Source organism: Camellia sinensis, chromosome 2 (genome assembly GCF_055761805.1).
Source record: "Camellia sinensis isolate YWXY chromosome 2, ASM5576180v1, whole genome shotgun sequence".
Classification (NCBI taxonomy): Eukaryota; Viridiplantae; Streptophyta; class Magnoliopsida; order Ericales; family Theaceae; genus Camellia; species Camellia sinensis.
In genome coordinates, this window is record NC_138962.1 from 81377212 (window position 1) to 81391845 (window position 14634).

The following is a 14634-nucleotide window of genomic DNA, read 5'->3' on the forward strand; positions in this document are numbered from 1 at the left end:
TGGACAAGGGGATCAAATTGAAACATAGGTGAAATGGTGAGGTACAAATTGTCAAATTGAAAACTTGGGGTTTAAATTGAAAAATGTGCTAAACCCTGGGTTTTTTTTTTTTGTAATTTTCCCTTGTATATATATACACTATATATATATATATATAGGTATTAGGATGAGATTATGTGAATGAATTAGAAATGTTAGGGAGAGAAGTTGAATATAACGATCACCATTTACTGTTGCGATCAAATTCGTCAACTTCAGAGGGCGAAGTGAAAGAACTCGTAAAGTTTCATTTAGTTCATACTCTGATTTTTGTTACTGATACCCTGTTCAAGAGGACAGTAAAGTGTTACTGTAGTAATCAGTAACATACTACTGTGAAACAGAATAATGTTACTGTTTACGTCAATTTTGAAGATAATTTTTTTTTTTTTTTAAGAATTTCATAGTCAACATGGATCTTATGTGATAGAACTTGATAAAAGAATTCTAAAAATAATTTTTTTTTTTTTTTAAGAATTTCATAGTCAACATGGATCTTATGTGATAAAACTTGATAAAAGAATTCTAAAAATACTAATTTTATTAAAAATCGACATCTAGATCAAAATTAAAATTTAACATATTAAATTAGTCACTAATGATATTTTGGTAATAATAGTGATATTTGTTAGATTTTTAAGATTTTTTTTTTTTAATTTGTCCTTAATAAATTAAAATTTTATTATGAAAGAATTTTGATCAAATTTTTCATAAATTTTTTTTTTTGATCGTAAATTTTTCATAAATTACTCGTATTATTTTTAGAAGGAATTACATCCGGGTAGGAGGGGAAATTCTTTTACAGACTCACAAAATCACTTACAAGTTACACCCCTCACGTACTTTTGTAAATTTTTTTATCAATCTTACTGCGTTAAATTATCTCTTATTATTAATCAAATACCCAAAATAACCCTCTTATAGCAATGCGCAAAGGATGCTCTCTATAGGAATCAAGAACTTTCGTGACCCCTCACGATGAATCGAACAATAATCTCATGTGTCGATGTCTCGTTGGATGTCATACGTGCAGGCCCAATAGAGGCCCGACCAACAAAGCAAAGCAACCGAACAATTACGTGGCTCACTCCCATTGGCCAGAACACTCTAGCAATGCCCATCCTTCACCGAAGTCTTTAAACTATAAATTAACCCCTCACATCTACTTGAGAAAAAGACATCTCAAAGTCCAAATCATTTGCATACTCTATACTCACAAATCAGAGGAAGTTAGAACATCAATGGGATTCAAGTCAATGGGGTTCAAGAACAAAGCACTTGTTCTTCTTCTTCTCTTCTTTTCAGGTAATTAAATCAATGTTAACTTTCTGGGTTCTTGTTATTCTTGAGGTTAGTTTTGTTGTGAGTGGTTCATTTCTCTGTTTGGTATCTCAGAAACAAATAGGATAGGCAAAGAAAAGAATGCCCGATGACTCAATTCTACTGAATTTATTTTTTGGTTCGCGTGCATTAATTGCTTTGTTGTTTTATAAGTTCAACTCTGTTTTCTGTTTGTTTGCTGAGAAACTGTGGTTAAAAAAGAAAGCAGGTTTAAATTTTGAATCTTAGACATTTGACAATGACAGCCCAATGGCGAAGATCGACCAAGATTTTTTATAACAACCACTAAAATTAGTCTTAAAAGAACTTTTTTTCTGTTTCTGAATAACCCTGTTTGCAAACTTAGAAAATAGTGGAAACTATAAGGAAAATGTAGATGGTTGGGACATCTGAAAAAGAAAGCTTCCATTCTCACATTTACTGATATTTATAAATTAAGCATTTCATAGGTAATTCGTTAATATACTTGTCTAATTCTGTGTTTTTTTTTTTAAAAAGAGTTTTTACTAGGATTAGCAATAGCTGCCGAGGAATCTCCGAAGCTCGGAACAGTGATCGGTATTGATTTGGGTACTACATATTCTTGTGTGGGTGTGTATCGAAATGGTCACGTTGAGATTATAGCGAACGATCAAGGAAACAGAATCACCCCCTCGTGGGTTGCATTCACCGATACAGAGCGTCTGATTGGGGAAGCTGCGAAGAATCAAGCGGCTCTCAATCCAGAACGCACCATTTTCGATGTTAAGCGCCTGATCGGAAGAAAGTAAGTCGAATTTCGATGATTTTTGGTGAAAATCTAACTGGGTTTTGTGTCATAGAGTGTGAATTTATGTGTTTGGTTTGATTTTCTTGATAGGTTTGATGATCCAGAGGTTCAGAAGGATATGAAGTTGTTGCCTTATAAGATTGTGAACAAAGAAGGGAAGCCTTATATACAGGTGAAGATAAAGGATGGTGAGGTTAAAGTGTTTAGCCCTGAGGAAATCAGTGCTATGATATTGGGGAAGATGAAGGAGACAGCTGAATCTTTCCTGGGAAAGAAAATTAAGGATGCTGTGATCACAGTTCCAGGTAGGACCAAAATCCAGAATGTTTTGTTGCTCTCTGCCTACATTTTATCGTATGTGTAAAGATGTTGTTTTAACTTGAAATTGTAGAACTGCTTGTCAAAATACGGAAACAACTCTCCATAAATGTAGAGAGATGTTGATAAGAGCCTCGTGCACTTGGTCACCTAGAAGTGCTTACCAAAAAATAAAACATTGAAGTGGTTCATTAAATGAGTCATACCTTGCCATGAGTTTGGCCTTTTGTGGTTGAAGAATTTGTCTTGTTATGGGTGTTTCTTGAATGCGATTCGGATTATAATTATTATATTTGCGACCCCCATGACCCAAGTCATGGGCAAACGGTTGATTGTTACAAACTGATATTGAATTTGGGTCTATTTTGGCCCTATTTTTTTTTATTTTATTTTGGGGTTCTAGAGAGGGTTGTTGCAAGAGAGCTGACTCACTGTAATATCTACATTTTTAGTGAAATTCTGTCATCTTTATTTATTGCCACAAATGTAGGCTTGCCATTAAATCACATAAATACTTATGTTTGTTTTTTTTTCTATCAGCGAAAATCAGTGAGTTAGTGTCATCACCCTTTGCAAAGCACCCTTAATTCAACTCCTTAAGAAAAGTTAAACCCATGACCTCCCTTAGGGACTAAGCACTTAGGTAAGTCATACTGGCCAACTAGTACTTATGTTTGTTTGTTTGTTTGCTCAGTTTTAGCCTTTGCCATAACATGTCTAACTCGTGGTCAGATGTTCGCTTTATTCTGTTGGCTTCCATTATTAGTATCCATTTGATACTGGTTGTGTAGACAAAGCATGTTCTTTATGTTGTGTTCACTTTAAATACTTAGAAATAGATTGTAATTGATACATAATTTTCAATGCAAAAACATAACTCTAGTTTATTGGATATCTTTGTCTTTAAATTGCATACTTACATGGGTCTCTTTATGTTCTTTGTTGTAGCTTATTTCAATGATGCACAGAGGCAGGCCACCAAGGATGCAGGCACCATTGCTGGGCTAAATGTGGCTCGGATAATTAATGAGCCGACTGCTGCAGCAATTGCCTATGGTCTAGACAAGAAAGGAGGAGAGAAAAACATCCTAGTTTATGACCTCGGTGGTGGTACATTCGATGTTAGCATCTTGACCATTGATAATGGTGTGTTCGAGGTTCTTTCGACCAGTGGGGACACTCACTTGGGAGGAGAAGACTTCGATCACAGAGTGATGGACTACTTCATCAAGCTAATAAAGAAGAAATACAACAAAGACATTAGCAAAGACAACAAGGCTCTCGGAAAACTTCGAAGGGAATGTGAGAGAGCGAAGAGAGCACTAAGTAGCCAACACCAAGTCCGAGTTGATATAGAGTCACTTGTTGATGGTATTGACTTTTCAGAGCCATTGACACGAGCAAGATTCGAAGAACTCAACATGGACTTGTTTAAGAAGACAATGGGGCCAGTCAAGAAGGCTTTGGAAGATGCGGGTTTGAAGAAGAGTGATGTTAACGAGATCGTGCTTGTTGGAGGGAGTACTCGAATTCCTAAGGTTCAACAGCTATTGAAGGATTTCTTTGATGGCAAAGAACCGTGCAAAGGTGTCAATCCAGATGAAGCTGTTGCATATGGAGCTGCGGTTCAAGGAGGAATCCTCAGCGGTGAAGGAGGGGAAGAAACTAAAGGTAACGATTTTGGCACTTGAATTGATTGTTTTTTGCGCAATAGATCTGGTGATCTTTAGGCTACAAATAAGCCGAGTTGAGCTCAACTGGTTTGTTTGTCGAGAACGAAAATCAAGCTCGTGCTTGGCTTAAAAGTTAATCCACCTCAAGCTCGGTTCTGCACTTTTGTACTAACCATGTTCAAGCTCTTTGAAGCTTGATAATAAAGAAATATTTTGGCTTGATAATCAAGTTTGGTTAGCTCGTTAAATATTTTTTAATACATAAAGTAATATATTTATCCTTGTACTTAAGTAAATAATGAATGAGCTTAAAAATTTGGCTCGGGGTTGTTTATTTACATAATGAACCAAGCCAAGCTCACAAATAGCTTGGTTCATTTGTAACAGAGATGACTCAATCATTAGGTCACTTAGCCCATCGCCTAAGGCCTCTAAAGAATTTTTAAAAAATTCTTATTGTTGAAGGTCCAAATTTTTTAAAGACCCAAATTTTTTTTGAAGACCCAGTAAGTTAAGATCTCATTTTAATATTTAGCCTACGGTCTCACAGAATCTCGAACTGCTACTGTTATAACTCTACGCAGAAAATTTACTCTGAAAATATTTCAAATGCAGACATTCTTTTGCTTGATGTTGCTCCCTTAAGTCTGGGTATTGAAACGGTTGGTGGGGTGATGACAAAGCTGATCCCAAGGAACACTGTTATTCCGACGAAGAAATCTCAAGTCTTCACAACCTACCAAGACCAGCAATCAACAGTCTCAATAAAGGTATATATAGATCAAGACTCAAGTATTTGAGATGACCCTCTCTTTTGATTGGTTAAATATACATTTTAAATGCGTTCGTGTTTGTTAAAAGTATCTTGGAAACCTCTCAGGTCTATGAAGGCGAAAGAAGCTTGACTAAGGATTGTCGTGAGCTTGGAAAATTCGACCTATCGGGCATACCACCTGCTCCAAGGTAAGTTTAAGAGGTCAATAAGCCTTGATTTTTGTTACGACCAATCAACGATACTAATGAAAATGTGATTACTTGAAAACTGTTTCAAATTAACTGGATTAATTATGTAGCGTATATTTCCTGTGCATTTTGAGGAAATTGTGGTGTGGAACCAGAAGATGAAATGACACCAAAACCACCACTAGGGTTTCTCTATCAAATTTAATTCATTTAAAAGTGAAAAATCTTCCTTACACCATCCAAATAAGAAAAATAGAAAAATGAGAAAGAAATAACCAAACGATAAAAATAAATAAAATTGTAAGCTAAATCACCATCAAATAGTGTGTGTAGAAATATTCTTCTCACTGTGTCATGATATTTGTTTCAGGGGAGTGCCCCAAATTGAGGTCACATTTGAAGTCGATGCAAATGGCATACTACACGTGACTGCGGAGGACAAAGCAGCGAAGAATAAGCAAACCATTACCATCACAAACGAGAAGGGGCGTTTAAGCCAGGAGGAGATAGACAGGATGGTGAAGGAGGCGGAGGAGTTTGCAGAAGAGGACAACAAGGTCAAAGAGAGAATCGATGCCAGAAACAAGCTCGAGACTTATATTTACAACATGAAGAGCAATATCAATGACAAGGACAAGCTTGCTGACAAGATTGATTCTGATGACAAAGAGAAGATCGAGAGCATGTTGAAGGAAGCTCTCGAATGGTTGGACGACAATCAAAATGCAGAGAAAGATGAGTTTGAAGAAAAAATGAAGGAACTTGAAGCTGTATGCAATCCTGTCATAAAACAAGTTTATGAGAAGAGTGGTGGAAGTTCTACTGATTCTGAAGATGATGAGTCTAATGATGAGTTGTAAAAATGGGGCTAGATTCTCACAATTTGTACTTTGCACTTGCCTTAGAAATTTTTTCTTCTGAAATAGAGTTTTTGCTTTCTGAATTTTGAAATGGTTTTTCATGGTCATATGGAAGAGTTGTTATGTTGTGATATTTTTAACATATCAACATGTTTCATCTCTTTGCTTCATTGATGGAAACTAAAGTTAATTCTATGGTTCATCTTGTTCTCTGTCACTGGTCACCACTACATGTTGTCATCAAGTTACAAATTTTGTGAAACTTCGTTGAACCTGTACCACCAAGTTGTGTTGATATTTTTTTTATTTTATTTAAAAAAAATAAAAAATTGAATACATGTAACCTAAACAAAAATATAGGGACTCAAAATAAATTACAAAATATTTTACACAATACTTGCAAAGTTATGTTGATATTGGTATTTTTTTAGTTTGAAACCCGAACAACAATGTTAGAAATTCTAAATAAACACTAAATATTCTTCACAAAAATCACATTTGGCGTCTTTAACATTGTTTAATCCTAAATTTATATTTTTCCCAACCAAAATCTAAGACTACCAAACTCAAACCCAACTGGAAAGAAGAAAAAAAAATAAAAAACGAAAATCATCAACTGCAACAATAATGTGATTTCCATGTACATAAGCGTTTTCTGCCACCACTATTATTTACATATAAGAAAACATTTTCTACATAAGACATTTTTTGAAATATATTTCCTATAGAAACGTTTTCTGTTAAAACAAATAGAGCATTAGTGTTTTATGCACATATTACATGTCATATACACACAATTACACAAAAAGTCTATCTACGATGCTTTAAAGAACAACCGCATATCCATCCTTTAACCCTTTTGGGCATAAGGTGAAATTTCAAACCAAGGTATTTGATGTTTATTAATTTAAATAAATATTATAAACTTTCTACATTGCAATAATTTTTCTTGTTTTTTGAACAATGAAGAAAATCAATCTTAATTTAAAACATAATTCGTTACCAATCTTAAATTAAAAATTATTCTAAAATTCATTTTGGATAATGTGTTTCAACAAGTCCTTTATGCAACAAAATGTCCCATTTGTAAGTGTCTTGAACTTTGAAAAAGACCGCGAAAACTTTAGAGAGTGGGAAAATGAATTTCAAAATCCTAATCTAGGGATATTATGGTGTAGTTATCGTAAAATGATACCATAAACTATTAACTTGTATATACCTTGAATGGTACTCACAAAAGCAAGTACGGTGAAGATATTTCATAAGAAAGATTAAAAGAAAGTCCTAAATCAAGGGGAACCAAAGTAAGCGCATTGTTGGAGAATATTTGAGGAATTTTAGATTGTAAGTCTCACAAGGGTTTGCAAGATGCTCAAAGACTAAAAATAGTCTAAGAGAGTCTAATTATGGCCCCAGGAAGAGCTTGATTACCTTCGAAGGGAAACAACACTCTCAAGGCTTATGACTCTATAAGGCTTGTTTTGACAAATCTTTAAGAACAAATTATTTTAATAATTTTTAAATTTTTTATAAAAATATGTGTAAAAGAATAAAAAAAATAATGTAACAATTTATAATAATTTTTTAAGTTTTTTAGTAAAATGTTTAGTCCTCGGACAACACATCAATACTCCGCAAAGGTGAGAATAAAGGTTCATAAGAATTGTTTTTTTTGAAGAGATGTCAAAATTATAACTTAGATGTGATGATGAGAAATTCTCATCCCGTATGTGATTCACTCAGGCTAACAGTTTGCCCCAGTCAAAATAGCAAGACCTAGAGACCCCTAGAGTTGAGGCTTGGTGGGCTTAGTGGAGCTGATAAAAGGCTCATAGTGATACACGCCCTAAAAATAGAGTTCTCAACACAGCTCTGTACATTTGATAATGAAAAGAAAAAAAAAACATACTAGAAGTTCTAAACATTATTCTAAAAGGCTGTGATCCTACAACCCATACTGTGATGTTTTGGATTATGTGATTTAGTGGCTAAGAGCAAAGGATTGCCCTGCCCAGCCAACTTCCTCAAAAAGGACACGACGAAGGACTCAACTCGTCCCTAGAACATCTACAAGTTAGAAATTTCATTAAATTTGAATAAAAAAAAATCAATTCGTCATTGGCGGTGCTTGGCATCACGGTTGGCAGGCTATTATAGCCTCTTTTGGGATATTAGCCCATAAGCCCCTACTGTAGCAACTTTCTCTCTGATTTTCAAAAAAAAATAAATAAATAAATAAATAAATAGGCTCAGGCACGGGACAGTGTAGGCACAACCTACATTGGCCCTGTTTGGTACAACTTAATTTCAGCTTATTTCAGCTTTCAGCTTAATTTAAGCTATTTTGATGTATTTGATTTAGCTTATAGCTTATAACTTATAGCTTTGTGGAAGTCAGAAAACAGCTTATTCTTTGAGTGGGGCAGGAGATGCTTTAAGAATAAGCTGAAAATCAGCTTAAGCTGAAAGTTATTAGCTATAAGCTGTTTAGGCATAAGCTATAAGCACTTTTCCACAGCTCTACCAAACAGGGCCACTGTCACAGCTGCAAAGTGTAACATCATTTTAGTAGGCTATAAGCTGCCCCTTTATATCAATTTTAAAAATAAAAAAGTTAGGGATAAATCTGTCATTTTAAATTTAAACATCATTTTAACATACTTTCCAATACAACAACTCAACTAAAAATTCATCTCATCTTCCCAAACACAAAACTAAAATAGCCTACTAAAATAGTCAAAAAGCCAAATAGCCTACTAAAATAGCCACTTCCCAAACGAGGCCAATATGATATTAGCTACTCCAATGGTGAGTACTGTAGCTTTCATCAAAATGCGCTGAACATCCGGGAGATGACCGGGCGGTCGACTGATAAAAGGAAACTGAATTTTTTTTTCCCCTCCATTTCTCTTTCCTCAATTCCTTTCCCATTTCTTTTAACGGTTCATTAAATCTGGTCGCAACCTTTTACTTGCCACCATCTTTTTTCTTCAAACAGCAAAGCGCCATAATTAGAAGAGGGAGAAACAACATTGCAAAACAGGAAAGAGTACCCTTTTACTGCAAAACAGGGGCTCATAGGGCACTGGTTCAGTGGTGACCCACATAACAAAGAGTTTCCTTTGAAAGAGGAAGCAGGAAATTTCTTAAGGGAAGATGGAATTGAGCCATTCAAGTGGTTGTTGCTCAAATTGAAATGCTTCAGATTTGGGAGATTGAGATTGGGGATGGTTCCAGCAAGGGAATTGTTCTGGAGATTCAATCCAGTGAGAAATGTCAAATTCTGTATAGAGTTTGGAATGCTGCCCGTGAAGGAATTGAAGGAGAGGTCAAGAAAGTTGAGTTGATGGGGGAGAGAGGAAGGAATATCTCCTGAGTTTGTTTCTTCAAAAAAAGGTACAGAGGTGGTCGACTGGGGAGTTGACAGGAGGGTCGACCTCTCAGTCTTAGTGTAAAATTTTTACAAAATTTTGCTTGAGATAATTATCCGGGAGGACATCTGGCTGGCTGGCTGATTGTCTGGTGAGTCCACACTCGACAACTATATATAGTAAATTGCTAAAAAGGTGTAAGAGATCTTTAGTTTGGTAAAAAATTTTGAGAGTTTTCAATTTGATACTATTTTGGTGAAACTATTGGAACATCAACTGCAACAATAATGTGATTTCCATGTACATAAGCGTTTTCTGCCACCACTATTATTTACATATAAGAAAACATTTTCTGCATAAGACATTTTTTGAAATATATTTCCTATAGAAACGTTTTCTGTTAAAACAAATAGAGCATTAGTGTTTTATGCACATATTACATGTCATATACACACAATTACACAAAAAGTCTATCTACGATGCTTTAAAGAACAACCGCATATCCATCCTTTAACCCTTTTGGGCATAAGGTGAAATTTCAAACCAAGGTATTTGATGTTTATTAATTTAAATAAATATTATAAACTTTCTACATTGCAATAATTTTTCTTGTTTTTTGAACAATGAAGAAAATCAATCTTAATTTAAAACATAATTCGTTACCAATCTTAAATTAAAAATTATTCTAAAATTCATTTTGGATAATGTGCTTCAACAAGTCCTTTATGCAACAAAATGTCCCATTTGTAAGTGTCTTGAACTTTGAAAAAGACCGCGAAAACTTTAGAGAGTGGGAAAATGAATTTCAAAATCCTAATCTAGGGATATTATGGTGTAGTTATCGTAAAATGATACCATAAACTATTAACTTGTATATACCTTGAATGGTACTCGCAAAAGCAAGTACGGTGAAGATATTTCATAAGAAAGATTAAAAGAAAGTCCTAAATCAAGGGGAACCAAAGTAAGCGCATTGTTGGAGAATATTTGAGGAATTTTAGATTGTAAGTCTCACAAGGGTTTGCAAGATGCTCAAAGACTAAAAATAGTCTAAGAGAGTCTAATTATGGCCCCAGGAAGAGCTTGATTACCTTCGAAGGGAAACAACACTCTCAAGGCTTATGACTCTATGAGGCTTGTTTTGACAAATCTTTAAGAACAAATTATTTTAATAATTTTTAAATTTTTTATAAAAATATGTGTAAAAGAATAAAAAAAATAATGTAACAATTTATAATAATTTTTTAAGCTTTTTAGTAAAATGTTTAGTCCTCGGACAACACATCAATACTCCCCAAAGGTGAGAATAAAGGTTCATAAGAATTGTTTTTTGAAGAGATGTCAAAATTATAACTTAAATGTGATGAAGAGAAATTCTCATCCCGTATGTGATTCACTCAGGCTAACAGTTTGCCCCAGTCAAAATAGCAAGACCTAGAGACCCCTAGAGTTGAGGCTTGGTGGGCTTAGTGGAGCTGATAAAAGGCTCATAGTGATACACGCCGTAAAAATAGAGTTCTCAACACAGCTCTGTACATTTGATAATGAAAAGAAAAAAAAAACATACTAGAAGTTCTAAACATTATTCTAAAAGGCTGTGATCCTATAACCCATACTGTGATGTTTTGGATTATGTGGTTTAGTGGCTAAGAGCAAAGGATTGCCCTGCCCAGCCAACTTCCTCAAAAAGGACACGACGAAGGACTCAACTTGTCCCTAGAACATCTACAACGGTTCGTTAGAAATTTCATTAAATTTGAATAAAAACAAATCAATTTGGTCAATATGATATTAGCTACTTCAACGGTGAGTACTGTAACTTTCATCAAAATGCGCTGAACATCCGGGAGATGACCGGGCAGTCGACTGATAAAAGGAAACTGAATTTTTTTTTCCCTCCATTTTTGTTTCCTCAATTCCTTTCCCATTTCTTTTAACGGTTCATTAAATCTGCTCGCAACCTTTTACTTGCCACCATCTTTTTTCTTCAAACAGCAAAGCGCCATAATTAGAAGAGGGAGAAACAACACTGCAAAACAGGAAAGAGTACCCTTTTACTGCAAAACAGGGGCTCATAGGGCACTGGTTCAGTGGTGACCCACATAACAAAGAGTTTCCTTTGAAAGAGGAAGCAGGAAATTTCTTGAGGGAAGATGGAATTGAGCCATTCAAGTGGTTGTTGCTCAAATTGAAATGCTTCAGATTTGGGAGATTGAGATTGGGGATGGTTCCAGCAAGGGAATTGTTCTGGAGATTCAATCCAGTGAGAAATGTCAAATTCTGAATAGAGTTTGGAATGCTGCCCATGAAGGAATTGAAGGAGAGGTCAAGAAAGTTGAGTTGATGGGGGAGAGAGGAAGGAATATCTCCTGAGTTTGTTTCTTCAAAAAAATATACAGAGGTGGTCTACTGGGGAGTTGACAGGAGGGTCGACCTCTCAGTGTAAAATTTTTACAAAATTTTGCTTGAGATGATTATCTGGGAGGACATCTGGCTGGTCGTCTGGTGAGTCCATACTCAACAACTATACATAGTAAATTGCTAAAAAGGTGTAAGAGATCTTCAGTTTGATAATAATTTTGAAACGTTCTCAATTTGATACCGTTTTAGTGAAATCATTGGAGCACAAACAGTATATCTTTTCCACCAAATTTGAATTTGATGATAAATTTGGTGGTTGGAGATGGTTTTAGAAGGATAAAGGAAATGACATGTTTTTCCCTTAGTTTGGGAGCTGAAAAAAATAATATTTAATGTGATCTGTCCGGATAGAATATAAATTTAAAAGTTTTTTGAAACAAATTCTTAATTAGGTTAGATTTTTTTAGTAACTCATATTATTTAGAGCATCAACATCAAACTAGTCATTTTTATTTTTTAGTTAAAATAGTAAATAAATCACTAAATTTTAGCTCTATCAAACTTTTTTTGGGTGGGTAAAGCTCTATCAAACTAGTTATCAAGTCAGCCATTAGTTTTTGATGGTTTTGACTCAACAGATGTAGTTAGTAGTTTACTCTAACCAAATATTAAAAAACTATTTATATTTTGAAACTAATTGTATTGATTTTATAAAAATAAATAAAATAATATTTAAATAGTATAGAGAAATAATAGAGAGTTTGTTGAAAAATGTATTTAAAAAGATATAAAATCAAAATAAAAAAAGTAACTTTTAAATTAAAATATACAAATTTTAATTAGTTTAATGTTGGTGCTCTTAGTTATATTTTATTTTTGTAATATGTTCAACAACTAAATATATTTTAATTAAATAGTGTAGAAACTTAATAAATTCAATCAATGATTTATGAACTAAATAGAATTTGATTTATATGTTAGTAATCGACAATTCGGATATTAAATAAACAATTAAACAATAGTTCATGGATAGAGTGTAAAATTAACATATATATATATATATATATAATATTTTTGAACAACATATATATATATATATATATATATATATTTAAAGTGGACCTCACTTTTATTTAACGTACGCTTTAAAGTTTAAATACTCACCAAGGATCCTCTAGAGTGTTTTTTTCCTAAAGTTTCCTAAAGTGGTGTATTATGTGATTGAGATTTAATGTTGAAAATTTGATGTGACTTATCATTAAATCTCAACCACACAATGCACCACTCTAGAATACTTTAGAAAAAAAAAACTCTAGAGGATCTTTGCTCTTAAATACTTGGGTAACTTACAATAGATTCTACTTTTGAGATGTATTATCAATTAAATCTTATTGATAAATTTATTAAGTGATAATTTATCAATCTTTCTTATCTTTATGAATAAATTAACATTGATAAATTTATCAAGACCTGTACATAAATAAATCTAGTTAATAAAATTAATTGACAAGTGTCCTTAGTACAACACCTCATGCATTCATTAACTAACAAAACTTAATATGCAAAATTAAATCCCATTTTTACAACATTTTGTCATATAACATACTAATACACAAACTTAACACATATCCATTGTGATGCTCAAGGACATTAAAGGATATATATTTTTGAAATGAAATTACTTTTCAATATATATATTTGGAAAATATCTATTAATTTGATTTTCATTCTGTTAATACAAACCAAGTTAAAAAAAGTATTTTATTTTTTGAGATGTGATTGAGACCCCCTTTCCCTCACCACCCCCACCACTCCCACACACATGTGGGGGTTGGTGATTGGAAGAGGAGAAGAAAAAAAAAAAAAAAAAAAAAGTTAGCCAATCACATGCCAAAGGAGGTCGTAGGGGTCACTCCCTGTGAGGGTCCGAATCATTTTTCTTATTTTTTACACATCTTTTTTCATTTAATTTGCATTCACGAATCAAAGATCAAAAATTAAAATTAAAAATTAAAAAATTAGGCTTTAGTTTGCTTTTCAAAAAAGTTTTTCAATTTTTTTTTTTAAATGGAAACTAATTTAATAAAAATACATATCAAAAAGATATTTTTAAAGTTTTCAAAATTCTATAAAAATGTGTTTGGTTTGAGTTTTTTGAATTAAGTTTTTTATTTTTCATATTTTTTTTTTACTTTTAGTGAATATTTTCAAAATTTTAAGCATTTTTTTTTACTTTTTTAGATGCACCTTACTTAGATATATCTAAAAAGTAAAAAATTTGTGAAAAAATATTTTAAAAATTAATAAATACATAAAAATATGAAAAATATATTAAATTCTCGTTTTTTTTTTTGTAATTTTGGTATTTAGCAAATTTTTAAAAGATTTTTTTCACAAAAATTATACTTTTTAAGGTAAATTACATTGACACCCCTTGAGATTTATGTTTATTACAGTTTTCCCTCTCACTTTTTTAAAATTACATCCCCCTCCCTGAGGTTTAAAGTTTCATTACAGATTGTTCCCTCCAGCAATTTAATTTTTTTAAATACCAATTTTGCCCTCACTGGGTACATTACATTGACACTCCTCACATTTTAAAAATTACAATTCCCTTCCCAGGTTTAAAGTAGTATTACCAATTGCCCATTCGGTTAGTATTAGTTGAAAAAAAATTCATTGAAAAAAAAAATTAATTGGAAAAAAATATTAATTAAAAAAAAAAATTGTTAGTCCAAATTTTAAATTTCTATTTAAAAACCAACGTAAACTCATTTTTTGAATTTACGTTTTTTCCTCACATTTACAAACTGGACAACCATTTATAAACCAAAAAAATTATCAAATAAGTTTTCATGACAGATTTTTTAATTTTTGTAAATATAAATTGAAAACTGAAATCGAAGTGGTTCCCAAACAGGTCTCAGATGATAAAAATG

General features: G+C 32.9%; 1 protein-coding gene across 1 annotated transcript; it reads left to right on the top strand.

Annotated features, from left to right (window-relative positions):
• Window positions 1–1125: 1125 nt before the first annotated feature.
• LOC114314083 (heat shock 70 kDa protein BIP2) lies at window positions 1126–6165 on the top strand. Its single transcript, XM_028260521.2, has 7 exons — window positions 1126–1344; window positions 1879–2146; window positions 2240–2454; window positions 3416–4138; window positions 4756–4910; window positions 5021–5103; window positions 5474–6165. The coding sequence occupies exons 1-7, from the start codon at window positions 1281–1283 to the stop codon at window positions 5961–5963; spliced, it is 1998 nt and encodes a 665-aa protein (XP_028116322.2). The 5' UTR covers window positions 1126–1280; the 3' UTR covers window positions 5964–6165.
• The last annotated feature ends 8469 nt before the right edge of the window (window positions 6166–14634 follow it).

What these genes read in the sequence shown, in the direction of transcription:
- LOC114314083 (XM_028260521.2), top strand. Translation starts at nt 1,281, where the DNA reads ATGGGATTCAAGTCAATGGGGTTCAAGAACAAAGCACTTGTTCTTCTT. An exon ending in TGCTGTGATCACAGTTCCAG is followed by an intron (nt 2,455 to 3,415) that starts GTAGGACCAAAA and finishes TCTTTGTTGTAG; the next exon opens with CTTATTTCAATGATGCACAG. An exon ending in AGGAGGGGAAGAAACTAAAG is followed by an intron (nt 4,139 to 4,755) that starts GTAACGATTTTG and finishes TTTCAAATGCAG; the next exon opens with ACATTCTTTTGCTTGATGTT.